At 44.5% G+C, this 21,051-nt stretch overlaps 2 protein-coding genes across 2 annotated transcripts in view; both read right to left on the bottom strand.

Annotated features, from left to right (window-relative positions):
* Positions 1-1,607: 1,607 nt before the first annotated feature.
* The window catches only part of IGFN1 (immunoglobulin like and fibronectin type III domain containing 1), a 743,161-nt gene continuing 723,717 nt past the window's right edge, over positions 1,608-21,051 (bottom strand). Inside the window, exons 13-14 of the mRNA XM_072137225.1 lie at positions 16,050-16,161; positions 1,608-1,808 (exon numbers count right to left, since the gene is read on the bottom strand). The gene's annotated coding sequence lies outside the window, so the exon portion shown is untranslated. The remainder of the gene's footprint in view (positions 1,809-16,049; positions 16,162-21,051) is intronic.
* The window catches only part of TNNI1 (troponin I1, slow skeletal type), a 143,608-nt gene continuing 124,164 nt past the window's right edge, over positions 1,608-21,051 (bottom strand). Inside the window, exons 6-7 of the mRNA XM_072137227.1 lie at positions 16,050-16,161; positions 1,608-1,808 (exon numbers count right to left, since the gene is read on the bottom strand). Coding sequence (XP_071993328.1) covers positions 16,054-16,161 — 108 coding nt within the window. The 3' untranslated portion in view covers positions 1,608-1,808; positions 16,050-16,053. The remainder of the gene's footprint in view (positions 1,809-16,049; positions 16,162-21,051) is intronic.

Below are 21,051 nucleotides of genomic sequence, written 5' to 3'. Positions count from 1 at the left end.
GTGAAGAAGACGCATGTTTTTTTATAGTATTGAAAACTGGTTTTCTGTAACTCTGGTTGTGGTATATTAGTTTCCTGGTTTGGTAACTTCTGTGTGAATGAGTATGAATGACTTCTTATTCTACTTCTCTCTTTAGGCCGGCCACCTAATGCTCTATTCTCTTCTGTCTAGTGTTACCACCTGGGAGCTGTGTACCAAAACCAGGGAATGTGCTGTTACAATGTAAAACTATGTAATATATGTTATGTTCTACCTACCTGCAGCATGGTGGGTCTGCTCTGACCTTATGAGAGGCAGGCCAGCAGCAACTCTGGTGTTTTATAGGGGAAGCTGCAGAGAATTGTGTGAATTTCAATTGTATAAAAGGTGTCAATGATCAGCAATCTAGGGGATTATGATTGTGGAGATTTTTGTTTTGCCTTCTGCTGGTCTGTGGAACTACAAGAGCCTGATGTTTATTGAACCTATTATGTTATATATGGACTTTTCAAAATAAACTCCTTTGGATTATTTTCATCAAGCAAAGCCTGGTTGTGCATTGAAAAGCCTATGCCTCACAGATATGCTATAAGGGTTGTTTATATATACCTCACAGCACTAGAGAAATTAATTCTTATTTACAGTCAGAAATCTCAGAAATATAAATCTGTATATAAAAATATTTACAAAATAGTTACATAATGCATAAGTGTTGTATAACATATTAAGAATTTGTTTCAGAGGCCCTGAAATAATCGCAAATGCTAGCTTATTGCTAGCTTTTGCGATTATTTTCCCCAATCCGCCACCTTCACGCCAGTGGGGCGTGAAGGGGGGGCGCAGCCGGCGCACTCGCTGCTGCCGGCGACTTTTCATACGTGAAAAGTCGCCAGCTGCGTTTTTCTACGCCAGGCCCTGCCTGGCATAGGATAAACGCTGCGCTGCTGGCAGCCCGATACATCAAGAGGCGGAAGCCAGCGCCAGCGTATGATAAATATCCCCCAATGTTCCTATGTTTTTCATTTCATGAACTGTAAAGTGCTGAGTAACATGATGCACTAAAGACGCCAGAAAGAAAATTCCTCCTCTTTTGTATGTAAAAGTCTTTACAGATTTGCCCAGTTGTTTGTTGTTCTCTGCTTCAGGTATATATAGCAGAGTTTTTTTTTAGAAAAGATTTTGGATACTACATAACCTAAACATATGGCTACATCAGTGAAATGTAAGCATCTTTTTCTTGAAAAATGTCTGTGGCCTGAATGCAGATAAATGCACATTTTTATTTGCATGAGAATTATTTACAGTCATTTACAGTGGGTATGGAATTTTTCAGACCCCTTTAAATGTTTCTGTCTTTGTTTCATTGCCGTCAATTTCTAAGATTAAAGGATTCTTTTTTGCTCATCAATGTACACTCTGCACCCCATCTTGACAAAAAAACATAAATGTAGCTATTTTTGCCAGTTAAAATTATTTCAGAAAAACTGAAATATCACATGTGGCTGTGACACTCATATTTATCTTATTTGCTGTTCATTTCCTTCTCCTTGGGATGGTTCTACTCCTTCATTAGAGAACAGTTGTGTGTAATTAAATTGATTGGAATTGAATAGAAAAGGCACACACAATTTTTCAATATTAATATTTTTTATTTCAGATCATGGATTTTTTTCAAGATATGTATGGTTATGATGCATACAGTTTCACCAACAAGGTCGTTTCAATGAAAATTTTTTTGATTTCTTTCATTTTTGTTACAAGAGCAAGACTATTTTTTTCCGTAGAGAAATTGCTTTTCAAAGAGTAGAGGTGAAAAGATCTGTGAACATCTGTAAAAGAACAAGAGAATATAAACAGGTGAATTATGTAAATGACTCTTTAAATACATTGTGGTAATATAAGTTATAACGTTATAAAATTCTATTCAAAATAGAACATTAATAAGTTCAAATACACCTTATAAAGCATTTTTTTTTAATTTCTGAAATGAATAGTGCCAGTGATCATAGTAACCTTTGTAATATACATCATTACGAAAACATTTTCTATGTGCCTTTTTCTGCTTCTATCTCCTATAGTGAACACTGGGACAAGTTTATGCCTCAGCAGTCCAAATGGCACACAAGCTTAGTTGCAAACCTGGCCAAGTTGCAGGAAGCTGCCTTTAGGGCGCTGAGGGTTTACACTCACCCATGCTGGAAGATCCCTAGATTGCTTATGGTGGACAACATCAGCCATTCCATGAAGCCATTCTGTGGGCTATGGGCTACTGTGGTCCTGTGACTATATTAATTACTGTAGGGGCCCCATTACTATATTGGCTACTATGAAAGCATTATAATTATATTGGCTATTGTTGGGGCATTATACCTATATTGGCTACTGTGGATATACTGTTGATATTTTGGCTGCTGTAGAGCAGCAGAACAGTATTAAGTTTGTGTTAAAAATGTGATGATAAATGTTGACAATAAAGTGAGAACTTTTTATGCAACTCAATGCATTTGCATTTGCTGCTGACACAGTGGTCATGTTGAAGACGAAACTAAAAGAGAAACTCATTGGAGAATCAAAGACATAATTGGTGGAATTACGGTAAATGCTGGTATTACCCAGGAGCTAGGAGTTCTGTTCTTTGCTGTAACTCACTGTTTCCTTCTCATATAAATGGACAATCTACATGTAGAGTTTCATACTACTTCACATTTATGATTCAGCATCAGACTCTGATAAATCAGGTGCAGCATAAGGCTGGATGTCTCATTCTGTTGAGTTCTGGTCTTGTATCTATGTAGTAATTATGGTGCTGGTCCTGTATCTATGGTTTAATTCTGGTTCTGTCGCTGTTTCGAGGTAGTAGGGTTTTCTTCTAGTAATGTATCTATGATGTTATATTGGTTCTGGTGCTGCTTTTAGTAAGATTGATTTTTGCATTTCATATACCACAGGTCTGTCTTTACTAAGAAGCACATGAGGAGCCCAGTGTGGATGGGAGTGCAGGTTTAGTTTTTTGGAGTTGACATGTTTCCAGTAACTAAATCACATTTCTTTTTTCTCGCCTCTGATGTGGTAAGTCCTACCCTCTGTTTGCAGCCAAAGACTTGTTCATAAACAAGACTTGTTCATAAAAGGGCTGATTCTTTGTGGTGTGGTGACATCCCAAGGAACATGATGGTCATTAGGCAACATCATAGTAGCCCAGGTGAGGAGACAGCAAGAGTAGCAAGATGGGACATTGTGCCAGTGTGACCAGCAGCTGATCCATTCTGGTTGGTCCATTCAGCACTTCATAAAGAGATCTCCTTGCAGGTTAGTTTAACCCCGCCATAGTTAGTTTAAACTGCCGTAATAGTGCTTGATTGTCCAAAGATATGTCTGTTTCCCTACAACTTTAATGGTTATTGGTATTTATAAAAGCACATCTGTTCTCCCTGTAGACTTCCTGACTCCTTGCTCTGTCTCTCCACCCTCTTGATTAACAACTGGTAGTTGTAACTAATTTGTCCTTGGTATATAGATTGCAGACTACAGGTGCACTAGGTCTTACCTAGTGCAACTATTTAAGTGCACAGAATTATACCAGAATTGAAAAAGAAGAGAACAAAGGGACATTATCTGCAAGAATATGCTCAACTCTTGTCTTTACAAAATGTTATCCGAAAAACACAATAACCTTTTTTTTCATTGCCTTCCCCCTCTGTATCTAGTGGACTTTTGGTGGCACTTAGAAAATTTGCTGTCAGCACCTGTCCAGCAATTGCGCAACCACAACCAAGCTTGGCCCTGCCTAAAGCAGATAAACCGCCCTGTTAAGGACGATCCCACTATCAGGACCCTAACTGACGGTCCCTGAACGACCCTACAAGATGACAGGGTCATTACTTCGTATGGCAGCTGCTGGATGGTGGAGCGGACAGGCAACGGGAATACAGGAATAGACCGGTGTTCACACTTGGCACAGAATACTAACACAGGACTGAGACAGGGAAAGCGGAATAACACTGGGAGGTAAACGATACTGAGGGACAAACAACAGATAAAGCACTTCAGGCAGGTTATATACAAGTGGCTGCAAAGGTACAGAATCGGATACAAAACACAGAATAAAAAACAAGATAGCAAGAGCACAAGATACACAGGTAAGACTTGAAGAATAACCAGCAAGGTATGAAGGGAATGGGCAAGTATATAAGGCCGTTCCCGGACACGCCTCTAGCAGAACACTGGGGAAACTGTCCATCAGCCTATTAATCTTAGCTGGGCAGGACTGAAATGCAAGGAGCAGGGTGTGGCTCAGTTTATCCAAACACAAACGCTAAGGCACAGTTCACAGACAATTAAATGCCATCTGCAGATAGAGCGATGTTTAGGCACGGATGTTACAGATGCATTGTCAAAATGGGGCCACTTCAGGTGGCTTTCTGTGCATTGGCTCCAAATTTTGAACCCCCACCTACACCAACTTGGCCTCTCACCCTATCACTCCCTAGTAAGTGGATCAACAGCAGCAGGGTCATCATTTCGCACAACTATATGCAACAGAGCGCTGGTCAAGAGCACAAGTAGCAGCACAAGTAGCAGCTCCATTAGGATCCAGGAGACCACAACCAGGCAACTTAAGGGCCGGTACTTGGCAAAAGTGAAGCTAAGGGTAGCACCAGCACCCCTTGTGTAGTATCTCCTACACATGTCTGTCTAGTCTGTGTCTACTGTGTCTTTTGTGTTACTGTGACTGGTATATTTTCATGCCGTAATTGCTTTCTCATATTGTAATGTGTTCATGTAGCCTGTATTGTGCTGTATTGCAATGCCCTGTAACTATGGTTGTATGCAACCAAGGAACTAGCAACATGTAAGGACATGCCTCTCGAAGTATTTATGTATTTCTATCATAAAACCGGTTTCTAACTGTGTAACAATTGCTGGAAAATTATGTACAAAATAATTTCCCCCCAGGGGATCAATAAAGTTGTACCGTATTGTATTGTGATCGAGTTAGCTAAATGGAGAGACAGAGGGCTCTGTCAACCCCCCATCCCTTCCAACGTGATAAATAAAGGGGGGTTAAGTTGGTTATGGCAGTCATGTCCTCTGTATCTGCAAAGCACGTAAACCTAATAGATCCCGCTAAAGGCTGGTTCCATTGGGCTGCCTGTGAGTGTATTGAAGTGTATTTAACATTATTCATGTTTTTCCCACCACAGTTAAAACACCTTATAATGTGAATGTTACATGTCCTACACTTGATGGTACTGAGCCTAACTTGTGCAAACTCCCAACTGTCCCGATTTCAGCGTGACAGTCCCGGTTTTTAACCACTGTCCCGCTGGAACGGGCAGCTAAGATAAAGTCCCGATTAGTCCCTCCCTCCCCCGCACTACCTGTGGTTGTCCCGGCTCTGTGTCCCCAGCGCCTCCTCCGTCTTCCTGCTGTATTCAGGTCCATGGAATCTCCTGCACAGCACGGCACCTCCCCCATCAACGTCCCCAGCCCAGGGACCAATCAGAGCCCAGTGTCCTCCCCCAGGGCTGTTCTATGAATGGAGCACAGGCTGCACTGAACATCTCCCAGCAGCAGCCTAGGAGGATCGTCTTATCTGTAAGTGTATATCAGCTCCCTGCCCCCTCCCCCTCCTCCCCCCTCTCTGAGGCCAGGAGACAGGTGATATAGTAGAGCCGGGAGTGTGCTGGAGCAGCAGCAGCAGCAGCCATGATGTCAGGTATCTGTCACTGCTGTCTGCATAGGCAGCTCAAGTGTTAAATACTTTAACTCTCATAGACCCCCTGCCAAATAGGACCCCCAACCCCCCTCAGTGCCTGCTATTCTGCTTTTATTTTACTAGATGTGACTTAACCCCTTAACCACCAGGCCCTTATTTATTTTTGCGCTTCCGTTTTTCATTCCCCACTTTCAATCTTCCATAACTTGTTATTTTCCATGTGCAGAGCTGTGTGAGGCTTGTTCTCTGTGTAACACATTGTCCTCTTTAGTAACGATATTATATATTCCGCGCCGTGTACAGGGAAGCGAGAAAAAATGCAAATGCAGCGTTATTGGTGAAAAAACACATTTGCGCCATTTTCTTTTGTGCCCTGTTTCTACAGATTTCACTGCGCCCCACATGACACCTCTGCTTTATTCTTTGGTCGGTACAATCACAGAGACACCACATTTATAGAAGAATTATTGTGTTTTAGATTTTTTTTAAAATGTAAATCTTTTGTAAAAAAAAAATTCTTAATTTTGCCATACTTTGAGGCCAATAACTTTTCTATACTTCGGTGTGCGGAGCTGTGTAAAGAGGACCTGTCACCCTGAAAAACAGCACTAGGAGGGCGCGTTCACACGGTGCGTTATGTCCTGCCTTTTCATTGTGTTTGAAACGCATTACATCAGCTGAGGAGAGGCGATTTGCCTAGTTACATTGCTATTAACGTTTCCATTTACAGTTACCGGAAACCTCTGATAACACTAACAAACACCGCTGCGCTGTACCCTAGAAACGCCAGACCGCTCTCAAAGGGGTCCGACGTATTCATGCGGGGGCGGTCCCTCTTCCCCTGACTGCCCCGCTCGTTCCATAGGCGGGCGGTGACTGCCGCGTGTCATGCAGCAGTCACCGCCCACAATCCCACACCCTCATGAATTCGCCACTTTGAGAGCGGTCCGGCGTTTGTAGTGTACAGCGTGGCAGTGTTAGTAAGCGTTATCAGAGGTTTCTGTGTAACACCGCTGCGTTTGGTTTAGCACTAGGAGCTGATTACTTTAGTAACATCTAGTGCCGAATTTCTGGGTGACAGGTCCTCTTTAAGGTGTCATTGTTGCGGTATGAGATGACACTTACATTAATACCATTTTGGGGACATCTTATTGAGCGGGTGCATGTCACAATAATTCAGTGCATCCGCTACGGTGTGTGTTATTTGTGTCTTCCAGGACCGTGCATTCTGTGGACTACTTCGGATTCGAAGGATTACGTCGATGACCGACATTTCTAACAAATAAAATGGTCAACGATGGTGTGTCTGCGTTTTTTGTTCAATAAAATGTATATTTGTTAAAAACGGTGTGATTTCTTTTTTTGCGACACTCTTCATAGTTTGCCATAGTAGTGGTGCCGGCTAGATGACGGTGCTCATTACTAAGGGCTGGCCTTAGTGTTTGTCTTAATTTTTTTGGCAAATTCACACTAACTCCCATACCATTACCCCGATACCCACCGCCACCAGGGGTGCCGGGAAGAACCGGGTACAAACCAGTACCTGACCGTCTATAGATGGGGCGGCTGCAGGCTGTTATTGTTGCGCTGGAATAGCCCCCTAACAGTGGCCTATCCCAGCTCAGTAATGGCAGGCTGCTGCTTTATTGTATCTGGCTGATTTGAACAATAGGGGGCACCCCATGCCGTTTTTCCCCCCATTTTTTTGTAAAAATGGGGGAAACAGCCTGGGAGCCCCCTTTTAAGGGGGACCCATGCATATTTTTGTCAAAAATTTGAAGAAAAAATGGCATGGGATGCCCCCTATTTTTCAAATCAGCCAGCTACAAAAAAGCAGCAGCAGCCTGTCATTAGTGAGCTGGGATAGCCCACTGTTAGGGGGCTATTCCAGCGCAACAATAACAGCCTGCAGCCGCCCCACTACCTGACCATCTATAGACGGTCAGGTACTGGTTTGTACCCGGCTCTTCCCGGCACCCCTGGTGGCGGTGGGTATTGGGGTAATGGTATGGGCGTTAATGTGAATTTGCCAAAAAAAGTAAGACAAACACTAAGGCCAGCCCTTAGTAATGAGCACCGTCATCTAGCCGGCACCACTACTATGGCAAACTATGAAGAGTGTCGCAAAAAAAGAAATCACACCGTTTTTAACAAACATAAGTTTAATTGAACAAAGAACGCAGACACACCCTCGTTGACCATTTTATTTGTTAGAAATGTCGGTCATCGACGTAATCCTTCGAATCCGAAGTAGTCCACAGAAGGTACGGTCCTGGAAGACACAAATAACACAAACACACAAAAAAGGGCACGCAACCATGGGGGGGGGCATGCTCGTTGTATAGGGGGGGGGCATGCTCGTTGTCTAGGGGGGGCATGCTCGTTGTCTAGGGGGGGACATGCTCGTTGTCTAGGGGGGGGCATGCTCGTTGTCTAGGGGGGGCATGCTCGTTGTCTAGGGGGGGCATGCTCGTTGTCTAGGGGGGACATGCTCGTTGTCTAGGGTGGGGACATGCTCGTTGTCTAGGGGGGGACATGCTCGTTGTCTAGGGTGGGGACATGCTCGTTGTCTAGGGGGGGACATGCTCTTTGTCTAGGGGGGGACATGCTCGTTGTCTAGGGGGGGCATATATATATATATACATTGGTGTCAGTGGATGCGTTGGAGGTATGAGCAGTGGCGTGGCCAGGGGGTGTGGTTACGGGGCGTGGCTAGGGTGTAGCTTCTGTGGGTAAAAAGTTGGGAGGTATGCTTGTGTGATGATGATGACATTGTTACATGTCCAAAGAATATTGTAGTTGTAACGGATCTCGGGCAAATAGTATCTAAGGATGTTGCAGATATTCCCTCAAGTGCAGTGGAAATGTCTTATGTCCAAGTCCCATGATTATACTGTGTCTTGCACTAACAGGAATGGACAATGATAATGTGATAGGTTCAAAATATCCTGAAGTAGTACCTAACCTGGGGCAATTAGCATGCAAGGATTCCCCAAGTACAGTTGAACTGTCTTATGTTATTATCAAAAGTTATATGTGCTCATTTTATCAAATTCATACGTGCTCATATTAATTGTACTTTACATTGCACTAACCAAGCAATGTGTGATGATAATATGTGCTAACAAAGATGGTGGTGCTCACCCGGGGTGAGAGTGTCCATGATCAGACATTGGGCTGTGTTCTGAACACTGAAAAAAACCCCGCAGAGGAGGGGAGGGGCTTTCTTAGAGCCCAGATAGTATTACAGGGGAGCCCATTGAGTCTGTCTCTGTAACTTGTATATTGGCCACAAAGGACCAGGCAGGGGTGTGAGGCCACTTTACATGTGAATAGCAGGTAGACAGAGCCAAGGAAACCGTAAATGTAGGTCTCACTATCCACTAGCTGGATTTTTTTTCGGTTCTTGAGACTTGAGTACAGCTAACTCAGAACTATTTGTCTAAAAAGGAAACTGGTGTAGTGAACATGGCAATATTTTTGTATTGTCTTACCAGTGGATAGTCATGGAGATGGGTTCGTGAGATGATTTGGATCGATCTCCTATGCCATCTCTAAAAGGGGAGGGTGAAATAAATTATGGGTTTCTCTTCCTCAAAGGAAATCACCTTAGCTTGATAAGGTAACGTAGTTAACACCTAACTATCAGGCAAATACTTAATCCTCTCTGTTTTCTCCCAGTTCTATTAATAGAAAATGGTAATAGATACAGACTTTTGTAAAAGGCCTGTTTTTTCCTTTATTTTAACCCTTTTTATTTTATCATTTTTGCTTTTATATATGTCTGTTTATTTCACTATGTTTGTAACCTTTATGCATTGGGCCTTTTGCATATTATATTGTCATTTAATAAGTTTCTCCCTGTACTCTTTACATTCCCATAACTCTGGAGAGGCATATTACCGCTAAGCCTGTGAGTCTCTGTGTGCTAGCAGTAGCTATAGGCAAGAAGTGTGAAGGTGAACTGTAGGGCACCTAATAAATTGTGTATCTGGGTGTGTGTGCGCAGTCTTCATAAGCTGTATCCGCGAGTGAAGGCAAGTGTGATAAGTATGTGACTGTATTGGGGAGCAGAGTGGCTTTGTGCAGTAACATTCTATAGGCACGTAAGTGGTATGGGGGTACATAGTGTGGTTCTGCACTCCATGGGCTATGTGTGCGTGTCGTGTAGTGTCTGGGATTCAAATGCGTTTGGTTTCCCAGTGCCCATTAAAAAAAACACAAAAACATGACAACCCCTAATCATGAAAGTATTGCCTATGCCAGGGCTAGGGTTAACATTAATGAATTCATTCAGGTTCTCTCTCATTGGAGAGATTGTATAGAGGGCAGGTGGTTCTCCTAATCTTTTCAATCCAACAATAGTTTTGGCTCCAAAACCGGCATAAGAAATCCACATAGTCTATTAATGAAATTGCATTTCAGATTAATTAACCCCTTATCACCAATGCTTGGTATTAGCTTAAAGGGGTATTCCCACGAAGACAAGTTTCTTAAATGTACTCCGGATAACAAAATAACACATTCTATAATTCACTGTTATTAACAAAAATACAGCATTTCATATATACAAGTCCAACCTGTCTGTCAGGATCGGAGGTGGACTGTCAGGATTGGAAGTAGAGGACCCACTGAACCACCGCGAGCGATGATGTAAGCCGACGCCTGGGAGCAGAGTCTAATTGGCATTTGGTATTCACCAGGGCCCGGTGTAAATTGGGTTGGACCTGCTGTGGCGGGATACCACCAGGTCGCTCCACAGGTGGGTAGTGACCAAGGTGAGGTACAGAAACGGCAGGCAGAATCAGAGCTATAGTCAGACCACTGTCTGACTACAGCTCTGATTCTGCCTGCCGTTTCTGCAGGACAGGCAGCACAGGATCAGAGTCGGGGGCATAGCAGAAGGTCAAGACAGGCAGCACAGAATCGAGGTCAGAAAACGAAGAAGAGGTCACGCTGGAGTCACAGTAGTCTCAATATAACGCTTTCTCTCAGGCAAACAGGGCACAAATATCCAGCAGGAAAAAAAGAAAGACAGGCTATATATCAGGGCTGCGACTGACTAGCGACAATTAGCGGCATGCTGGCCCTATAAACTTCTCAAAGCCGGCGCATGGAGCCGTCAGTCAAGGGTGGCTGGGTGATTGACCCTGCAGCTTCCGCACTGAAGCGCCTCGACCCGGGGATGCACGGGTGCGCCTGTGACCTGAGACATGGGTCGCAAGAGCTCCCCCTCTTCTCGGCTTCAAGAAATCTTTGAAAAACACTGATGTTCCAAACTTTGTCTACAGGTTCCCAAGATCTCTCCTCCAAGATTCTGCTTCCAGATGGACATGAGGTCTAGTACCAATTCTTCCACGGCAGGAACTTCATAACGTATGGAGAAAGGGAAAGGTAGGAAGTCCATGAAGCCGAAATATGTGGTGAAAGAGCAAGCTGTCAAGACAAGGAACTGATGGCAGACAAAGCAGAGGGAAGAAGTGTGACATTTCCATATAAGGCCAAGAGAGTCCCCGAGCAGAAGCAAAGGCATACTTCAGCTTAGAGATCGCTTCTTTAGCCGCTGGGGGGCAGAGCTTAGCATTGGCATTTTTCTTGGTCAGTGCAACAATGGGAGACACGAGGGAGGAATAATGGGGTAGGAACTGCCAGTAACCCAGGAATCTCGGAATGGCACGAAGTCCCACTGGACGAGCCCACTGAAGTACTGCAGACAATTTCATGGGACTCTTTTGGTGGAATAGTCACTTCTCAAACTTTGTATACAGGCAGTTGGCATACAGGCACCTGAGGACTAGCCGTACATGAGCCTGATGGGATTCAAGGTCAGCAGAGAACACCAGGATATCGTCCAGGTAAACCACGACATAGGTATACATCATGTCTCGGAAAATGTTGTTAACAAACTCCTGGAATACGGTTGGAGCATTAGAGAGTCCAAACGGCATGAAGAAATATTCTAAGTGTCCATCACAAGTTTTTAAGGGGTTCTTCAATTTGCCACCTTCGCAAATGTAAATGAGCTTATAGGCCCCATGAAGGTCTAATTTGGTGAAGACCTTAGCTTGACGTAAGCGGTCAAAGAGTTCCATGATCAGTGGCAATGGGTAGCGGTCCTTCACAGTGATTTTGTACAGTCTGCGATAATCTAAGCATGGACAGAGTGAACCAACATTCTTGGCCACAAAGAAGAACCCAGCAACGGAAGGAGCCAGAATCCAGGAAGGCAGAAATTTTAAACTAGCTACCTGTCCCAGAGCTGAGTAGAACAGGTATGTTCAGACATGAAGAAGCTTTGCCTTCATCTAGGGACACTTCTCCCAGGAACCCTAGGTGTGTGTTTTTCCCCCGGATGCTGTGGATGGAGTGGACAAGTCCCAAGAAAGTGCTCCAGGCTGGGGCGGTAGAGACACAGATTCCCCTGTCATTGTCTTAAGCACTCTTGGGGTGTCATACAAGCTTTATCCACCTGAATGGCCTCCTCTGGAGCAGATAAGGAAGGCGGCTGTGGCGGTCTTGGCTGGAACCAAGTGGGACAGATGATGGGTCCTGAACTGTGCTTGTTCAAGGTGCTGCTCCACCAGACGTTCTGAGAACCGGATGTCAATCCAAGTGGCCCGGTTGATGAGGTCGTTCAGTGAAGGTGGCAGGTTCTGTACAGACAGAGCATCTATGATACAACTAACCAGTCCTTTCTTAAAGGTGGAGGCCAAGGCTGAATCATTCCAAGAGAACTCGGAGGCAAGAGTGCGGAAATGAACCGCAAAGTCGCCACTGTCTCTATCATTCCTGGTGTACACAATTTCAGTTGCCCCATAGACACAACCCCTATAACTTCTGACTCAGGTTCCTGGGGCTGCTCCCGCGACTCCTGCTACCCCGGCTTGTCTACCTGCTGCTGAGCCTAGACAGGGGCTTTATAACCCAGTGCTCCTTGCACATAGAACTCGCATGCCTCAATTTATCACGGAGCGATCCAAGTTGGCAGTCATCATCAGTCTCCTCTCCGGCACAGCCCTGGCCTGGGCTACTCCTATTTGGGACAGAAACTCCTCTGGTGGCCTGACCTGGTCAAAGATGTTCGGAATTTTGTGGGTTCCTGCACTTCCTGTGCTCGTAATAAGCCATCTCACCTAAAACCAGCTGGTCTACTATTGCTGTTGCAGATACCCAGCCGCCCGTGGTCTCACGTGGCCATGGACTTTATAACGGATCTTCCTTCTTCTTCTGGGAATACCGTCATCTGCGTGGTAACAGATTGCTTCTCCAAGATGTCTCATTTTGTGCCTCTGCCCGGTCTGCCGTCAGCTCCTCGTGCCAGCCTGTACTTCACCAACATCTTCAGGCTACATGGACTTCCTGAACACATCGTCTCTGATCGGGGGTCCAAGTTTGTTTCACGCTTCTGGCGTTCTCTCTGCAGTCAACTTCAAGTAAAGTTGGATTTCTCCTCAATGTACCACCCTCAGTCCAATGGGCAAGTTACCTCCGTCATTTTGTTTCTGCCCAACAAGACTGGTCCACTCCGTTGCCATGGGCAAAATCCTCCTATAATTCCTTGGACTCCGAATCTTCCGGCTCTGCCCCTCTTCTTCATGTCTATGGACAGCATCCTCATCCACCTCTCCCTCTGCCTGTGACGTCCGAAGTTCCTGCTGTGGAGGAATTGGTCAGAGATCTTGAGTCCATCTGGAAGCAGAATCGTCTCTCTCCCTACTTCTGGCTTCCACCTGCACCAAAACCCAGGCCAACAAGAGAAGCAGGCCTCCTCCAGTCTTCTCTCTGAGTGATAAAGTGTGTCTGTCTTCAAGATACGTCAGGCTGAAGATCCCTAGCTACAAGCTGGATCCTCGCTGTTTGGGTCCATTTGAGGTGCTGAAACGCATCAACCCCGTGTCCTAAAAGCTAAGCCATCCTCCCACCATTGGCATCCTGAACTCCATCCATGTCTCTCTTTTGAAGCCTGTCATCCTGAACCGCCTCTCCCGGCAAGTGCCACCTCCAGCTCCTGAGGCGGACTCCTCTGATGTCTATGAGGTGAAAGAGGTCCTGGGTATGAGGTCAGTCAGGGGGAAGCAGTTCGGGCAAGAAGAGAATTCTTCAGAGCCAGAAGATAACATTCTGGATCGCAGTATTCTTCAGGTTCCTTCACGCCAAGAAGAAGGGGAGACAGAAGGGGGATTACTGTCATGGGTTCCCCTGCGGGTCGCAGGGGAACCCATGACAGTAATCCCCCTTCGGTCTCCCCTTCTTCTTGGTGTGAAGGAACCTGAAGAATACTGCGATCCAGAATGCCCCACTGCAACCCACTGCAACCCATCACCTAGCCACTCACCTGCCCCACTGCAACCCTCACCTAGCCAGGTTCCAGCAGTAGCTCCGCACGTGCGCCAACTCTGTTAAATATAAAGGATCAGTACACTGATAATTGGCGTTGGCCACCTGCCTTCCTAAAAAATTCCCAGGCCCTTCCTGTGCTCTCTGCCGGATCTATGTGCCTACGCCTTAGAGAAAGCTCCCCAGCGATATTCCTGCATTCCTGTGTGTTCCTGCTCCTGAGTCCTGTGTTCCTATGTCCCGTGTTCCCGTCCTCATCTGCCTGGACCTCTCATTGCTGACCCCGGATTGGACTCTGCCGCCTGCCCTGGCCCTGTGCCTGAACCTGACCACGAGACTGGCTCCTGCTAAGGTACCTCGACCTGCCACAGCGGGGTAGTCGCGCCTGTGGAACGACCTGCTGATACGATGCTGCAGCAAGTCCATTACGCTTTGCGGTGTGCTCTGGTGAAGACCAATTGCCATTCCCCTTAAAATCCGGTCCCAGGTGTCGGCTTGTACCAACTCCCGCGGTGGTCCAGAGGATCCACTGATCCCGAATTCTCTATTTTTATGTTGACAGAGGTGGTTGAGGGCTTATTTTTTGCAAAACAGGTTGTTTCTTTCAGCTGTATAATTTTTGGGTATATTCTTTTGATCTTTTTTAAGAACATTTTTTTTGTGAGGGTATTTTAGGAAAAATCTTACATTATGGGAAGTTTTTCACATTTTCTACAGCGTTCACCATAATCCAATAATGGCTGTGTTTTATTGTACAGACTTTTACGGATGCAAGCATAACAAATATGTGGCAGGGGGTTGTGTTTTTTAAGGATTTTCTATGGGAATTTGGGATTCTATGGACCTGGAAAAATATTTTTAATAAAAATAAACTTCCTTTTTCCTACTTAATTTTAATTTATATAGATTTGGATATGAATCAGCAATGTTCTGATCACTGGTTCAAATCCAAGACACTGCTAATATTAATGTATTGCAGTGCAGTGTAAACTATCTGTCCATGTAGACACATGTGTAGACAGTTTACAGTCAGATCCAGAAGGGGTGTGACTGGAGGAGACGCAAGCAGCACTGGGGCACTTGGCAGACCTCAGCTGCCCTGAAGAGGTTTAGATCCCCCCAGGATTACAGGGGTCTCATCCACAGCGGATGTGCAAGTATCCCCTTACGTCATGGTCATGCTTGTGTCTTATCTCAGTGCTGTCACTAGCAAGACCCCAGGTCATGAAACATTCTTCTTACACTTCTGAATCTTCTTTGTCACTAAAAGTACCCTTAATGACTGCTGTAAAAACCCCAAAGGGCCCTTATTAAACGGTTACAAGGGTTACTTTTTTTGTTTACTTTTTCAGATCTGTGTATGTTTTGTTGGACTTTATTGATGACCAGGATTTTTTTAAATAAAATGTTCAACCAGGGTGCATTGGGGAATTTATTATTATAATAAAACATCTATTTTTTAAATTGTGTGTAATTTTTTTTAACTTCAATTGCAAATTAGTAATCGTGAAGTTTAATTAAGTTTAATTAAGTGCAGAGTAATAGGGCTTAGTGTTAACCGGTATAAAAGATTAACACTGCACTAACACTGACCATTACTGTGGAACCGGAAAGAACTGGGCTCAATTCAGTACAGGTGGTCCCCTACTTAAGAACACTCGACTTACATACGACCCCTAGTTACAAACGGACCTCTGAATATTGGTAATTTATTGTACTTTAGTCCTAGACTACAATAATCAGCCATAACAGGTATCACAGGTGTCTGTAATGAAGCTTTAGTGTTAATCCTGATTCTTATGACAATCCAACATTTTTAAAATCCAATTGTCACAGAGACCAAAAAAGTTCTGGTTGGGATTACAATGATAAAATATACAGTTCCAACTTACATACAAATTCAACTTAAGAACAAACCTACAGACCCTATCTTGTATGTAACCCGGGACTGCCTGTACTTGATCATAAACTCTCTAAAAGCTCTCAAGTGCAACATAATCTACAAGAAATGTACCTTTTTATTGTCCTGCAGGGGATTTTGCAGCATCAAACATCTTTTTCCTTCCTTCCATGCCAGACATTGCTTCCACATTCTTACGCCAATCACTGACTTCCACTGGACGTTCCTAAATTTTGAGAGAACAATTTAAGATAAAGACATAGATAAGTCAAATAATAGCAATTTGTTCAAATAAGTTTCTATTTCTAGGGTGCCAGAAGACGTAGACAGTTATCTCACAGGATTTCTTAACATTTTCTATCCATGCCTACATAATTGTGTTTTCATCATTATCTTGTATTTTTATTATCCTTATTTTCAAATCTGTCTCAAGCCTAAAACTTTTATTATATTTCAAAGTAAAAACGTGACCAATTTGCATCACACTAACTTTCTTTAAAAATCGCATGAATGGGCTGCTTATGTAGCTCTATACCCTCTCCTAAGGAGATTCACTCTGCTCCCTCAGTAAATTACATTATTAGATCTCTGCAGCTATCCTATTCTAAACAGCTACAACCAAGAAATTTAAAAGACACACATGAACCCCCCCTGACATGTTTCGCCGGAAACTCGGCGTCATCAGGGGATCGGGGCTACTCGTACCCTATATTTTGGGGCATTGTGTTGGATACATATGTACTGGGGGCAGTGAGGTTGAATACCTAACTACTTGGGGGGGGGGGGGGTTATGTTTTCAAGGTACTGTTGTGAATATTCATTGTTTGGATTCATTAGTTTTCTCCCTGTATTTACCCTGTATTTATATCTAATAAAGGTAGGATTGTATTACAGAGGCCACAGTTTAATTAAAAATTCATGTATTCATTTATTATGGTGGCACTGTATATATGGACATTAGAGGACTCAGTGTATATATACAGTGCCTTGCGAAGGTATTTGGCCGCTTGAACTTTTCTACCTTTTGTTACATTTTAGGCTTTAAAAAAGTGTAAAGGCTTCAAAAATAAAATTTGATCAACAATCAGTTGTCTTTTTTCTAAACTGAATAATCCCAAATTTTGTAATCTGTCATTGTATTGAAGGGGCGTGAAGGGGGGGGCGCGGCCATACGGGAGTGGGCCGGTGCAGGGCGTTACTGTCCCCGAGCCTGCGCACTCGCTGCTGCCGGCGACTTTTCATACGTGGCCTGGCGTAGGATAAACGCTGCGCAACTGGCAGCCCGATACATGAAGAGGCAGAAGCCTCTTCATGTATCGGGCTGTGAATTTGCAGCGGCGGGGCTATCGCACGAGCGCCAGCATATGATAAATATCCCCCTATGGCCTATGTCTTTATCATGAGAATCTATTCCTCTCTTGATATATCCCATAATATTATTTGCTTTAGCAGCAGCCGCCTGGCTCTGGTCACCAAAATTAAGTTTACCATCCATCAATACCCCCAAGTCCTTTTCAGCTCCAGTTTTACCAAGTAATTGACTGTTTAGAACATAATTATACTTATACTGCCCAAGTTCATAACTTTATATTTATCTACATTAAACCTCATCAACCATTTCTCTGCCCACTCCTCAAGCTTTACACAGCTTAGTATCAATTGCAAGTAGTAAACCCACTACAAGGTCATTAATAAAAATCTTAAAAAGACGTGACCCCAATACTGACCCCTGTGGCACTCCACTGGTAACGTGAACCCAATCTGAGAATGTTCCATTAATGACGACCCTCTGTTTTCTATCACCAAGCCAATTACTTACCCAAATACACAGATTTTCCCCCAGTCCCAGTAGTCTCATTTTATATACCAACCTTTTGTGTGGCACGGTGTCAAATGCCTTTGAAAAGTCCAGATATACAACATCTACAGTGTCCCCCAGGTCCCGTCTGGAACTTACCTCCTGTCAGATTAGTCTGACAGGACTGATCTCTGATAAACCCATGATGATGCTGGGTTATAAGGTTATGCATGGTGAGATACCCCAGAATAGTATCTCTAACAAACCCCTCAAATATTTTCCCCACCACAGAAGTTAGACTCACAGGTCTGTAGTTTCCAGGATCGCTTTTTGATCCTTTTTTGTATATTGGTAGCATATTTGCTATGCACCAGCCCTGTGGAACATAACCAGTCCCAGAGGGCCCACACTCCCCGCTTTTAGTTTCTTATCATTAATATACTTGAAAAATAATTTGGGATTATTTTTGCTCTCCCTGGCAATATTTCTCTCAGTCTCTATTTTTGCGGCCTTTATTTGCTTTTTACAGGATTTATTTTTCTCTCTATAATCCTGTAATGCCTCATAGCTACCTTCACGTTTTAGCACCTTAAACGCCTTATCTCTTTCGCTTATTGCTTTCCTTACGAGGCTAGTTGCCACATTGTCTTTTTCTTGTTCCTCTTATCCTTTTCCCATATGGTATGTGTTTCTCAAAGGACTTTTTTAGAATATATGAGAAATAGTCCCATTTTTGGGGGGGGGCTTTTTTCTTTGAGAACATTGTCCCATTCTATGCCTTTAAGGTCTTCCCTTAGTTGCTGAAAATTTTCCCTCCTGAAGTTTAGAGTGTTTGTTGCCCCTCCACTAACGCTCTTAGTAAAGCGTAATACAAAATCAATGATATTATGATCACTATTACCCAGGTTCCCCCCAACCTGTAGTTTTGATACCATATCCGGTCTGTTGGTTAGGATAAGGTCCAGCAGTGCCCCCCAGTCAATATCTGGGTAATTGAAGTCCCCCCATGATAAGTACTTCACCATGCTTTGAAGCCGCATCCATTTCACTTATCAACATTTCCTCTGCTGCCTCCATTATATTTGGAGCCTTATAACAAACCCCTAGTAATATTTTATTATTCTTTTTCCCCTCCCCTTATCTCCACCCATAGTGACTCCACATTTGCATTTGCGTTGCTGATGTAATATCGCAGGCTTGAGGCAAGAATTCACATATAAACAAACCCCTCCCCCTTTTTTATTCATACGATCATTTCTAAAAAGACTATAGCCATCTATAGTAACAGCCCAGTCATAGCTACTGTCCAGCCATGTCTCGTGATACCCACTATATCATATTTGCGCTCCAACATTAAGAGTTCCAGTTCCTTTGTTTGTGAGGCTTCTGGCATTTGTGTACATACACTTTATATAGTTTTCCCTATCCCTATTCCTTTTGTTCTTATTCCCTAATCTTATTCCAGCCCCCCTTCCTCCCCCATGGACAGTGACTCTTCCCAGCTCTCTATCTACACTGTCTATTTGCCCTGCTCAAGTATAGTTTCCCTTCCCCCAGGTCTCTAGTTTAAACACTCCTCCAACCTTCTAGTAATTTTTTCCCCCAAAACAGCTGCGCCCATCCCTACTGTAGAGCCTGTAGCCGACAGAAAAGTCAGCCCAGTTCTCCATGAACCCAAACCCCTCCTTCCTACACCAACTTTTGAGCCAACTTATCTCCAACTGTCTTTCTGGTGTGGCCCATGGTACAGGTAGAATTTCGGAGAAAACTATCTTTGAGGTCCTTGCCCTGAGCTTATGACCCTGAAATAATTTTTAAGTACCTTCCACCTACCTCTTACTTTGTCATTAGTGCCAATGTGGACCATGACCGTTGGTTCCTCACCAGCACCTCCCAGTAATCTATCAAAGCGATCCGCAACATGCCGAACCCGAGCACCCGGCAAACAAGTGGGGGTCATTTACTAAGGGCCCGATTCACATTTTCCCGACGTGTTACCCGAATATTTCCGCCGATTTTCCATGAATTGCCCCGGATTTTGGCGCACGCGATCGGATTGTGGTGCATCGGCGCTGGCATGCACGCGACAAAATTCGGGGGCATGGCCGAACGAAAACCCGGCGGATTCGGAAAAACCGCCGCATTTTAAAAAAAAAGTGTTGCGGGACTCGCGATTACCTTCAGTTGGTCCGGCTCGGTGAAGATCAGTGCATTCCGGGGAACTTCAGCGCAGCAGCGCCACCTGGTGGACGTAGGAGGAACTACCTTAGTGAATCCCGGCCGGACCCGAATCTACCGCAGAGAACGCGCCGCTGGATCGTGAATGGACCGGGTAAGTAAATCTGCCCCACTGTGTACACTGTGTAGCAATGTCACTTATGGAGTCCATTATTCTAATGGGGATTACAGGAAAAATACAGAAAAAAAGCAGAATTGAAAGTAAAAGTAACACAAAATACAGCAGTTACCTGCTAAAGTAACAGTTACCTGCAAACTTAAGTCCCTTAATCCTAAGTCCCACTTTGGACACTGCACACACTTCGGATCAATGCACCCTCGCCACAAAGCTCGCACACTCGCTTTTCTGAATGCTCTTTAAAAGGTTGTTATACTTACGCAGATGGCCCACAGCATGCTGCTTTGCCTAACTAGTGGCAGCCTAATATCCAGCATAGGGATGACATTTGGCTCTCCACCCTCTTGGACCCTCACTACCGGTCAAAAATGGGTGACTTTTTTCCAGCTGCTGAGAGGGAGGAACAACTGGCATAATTTAGAGAAGTACTGTGCACACAATTGGCCGCTGCCTATGTACGCCATTGTCCATCCTCTGTCAGGTCTCACCAGGGGATTCCTGGCAGTCTTCGCTCACGTACTACTGCCACGACTGCTGTGGGGAGCTGGGGGGGGGGGGGTAGGAGCAGTAGCAGCTCCATCTGCAGCAGCTTAAGTCTGGATTCCTTATTGAGCAAATTCCTTCACCCGCCTAGTGAGGAGGGTAGCTGCCACCAGCAGGTGGTGGCCTACTTAGACAGCACTTTAGCACCTTAGGTAGAGAGTTGCGGAGTTTGCAGTAGAGAAGCTTTCCTGCCCGGCCAGTATTGTGGCATCAGAGAGGGTATTCAGTGCGGCGGGGGACATCGTTACCCCAAGGAGAACCCGCTTGTCTACCCGTAATATGGAGAGTCTGACGTTTCTCAAGGCTTCGATCGGCACGGATTTCAACTCACCAATGCCTTTTGTATCAGATTAGATCAGCCATGATGCCTCCCCCAAGCGTTGAGAAATGAGTCTGGGTTATAACTACCTGCCTTAGCA

The sequence above is a fragment of the Engystomops pustulosus genome, chromosome 2, assembly GCF_040894005.1.
Source record: "Engystomops pustulosus chromosome 2, aEngPut4.maternal, whole genome shotgun sequence".
NCBI lineage: Eukaryota > Metazoa > Chordata > Amphibia > Anura > Leptodactylidae > Engystomops > Engystomops pustulosus.
Note: the sequence above shows the minus strand (reverse complement) of the source record. Positions and strands in the feature narration are given on the sequence as shown.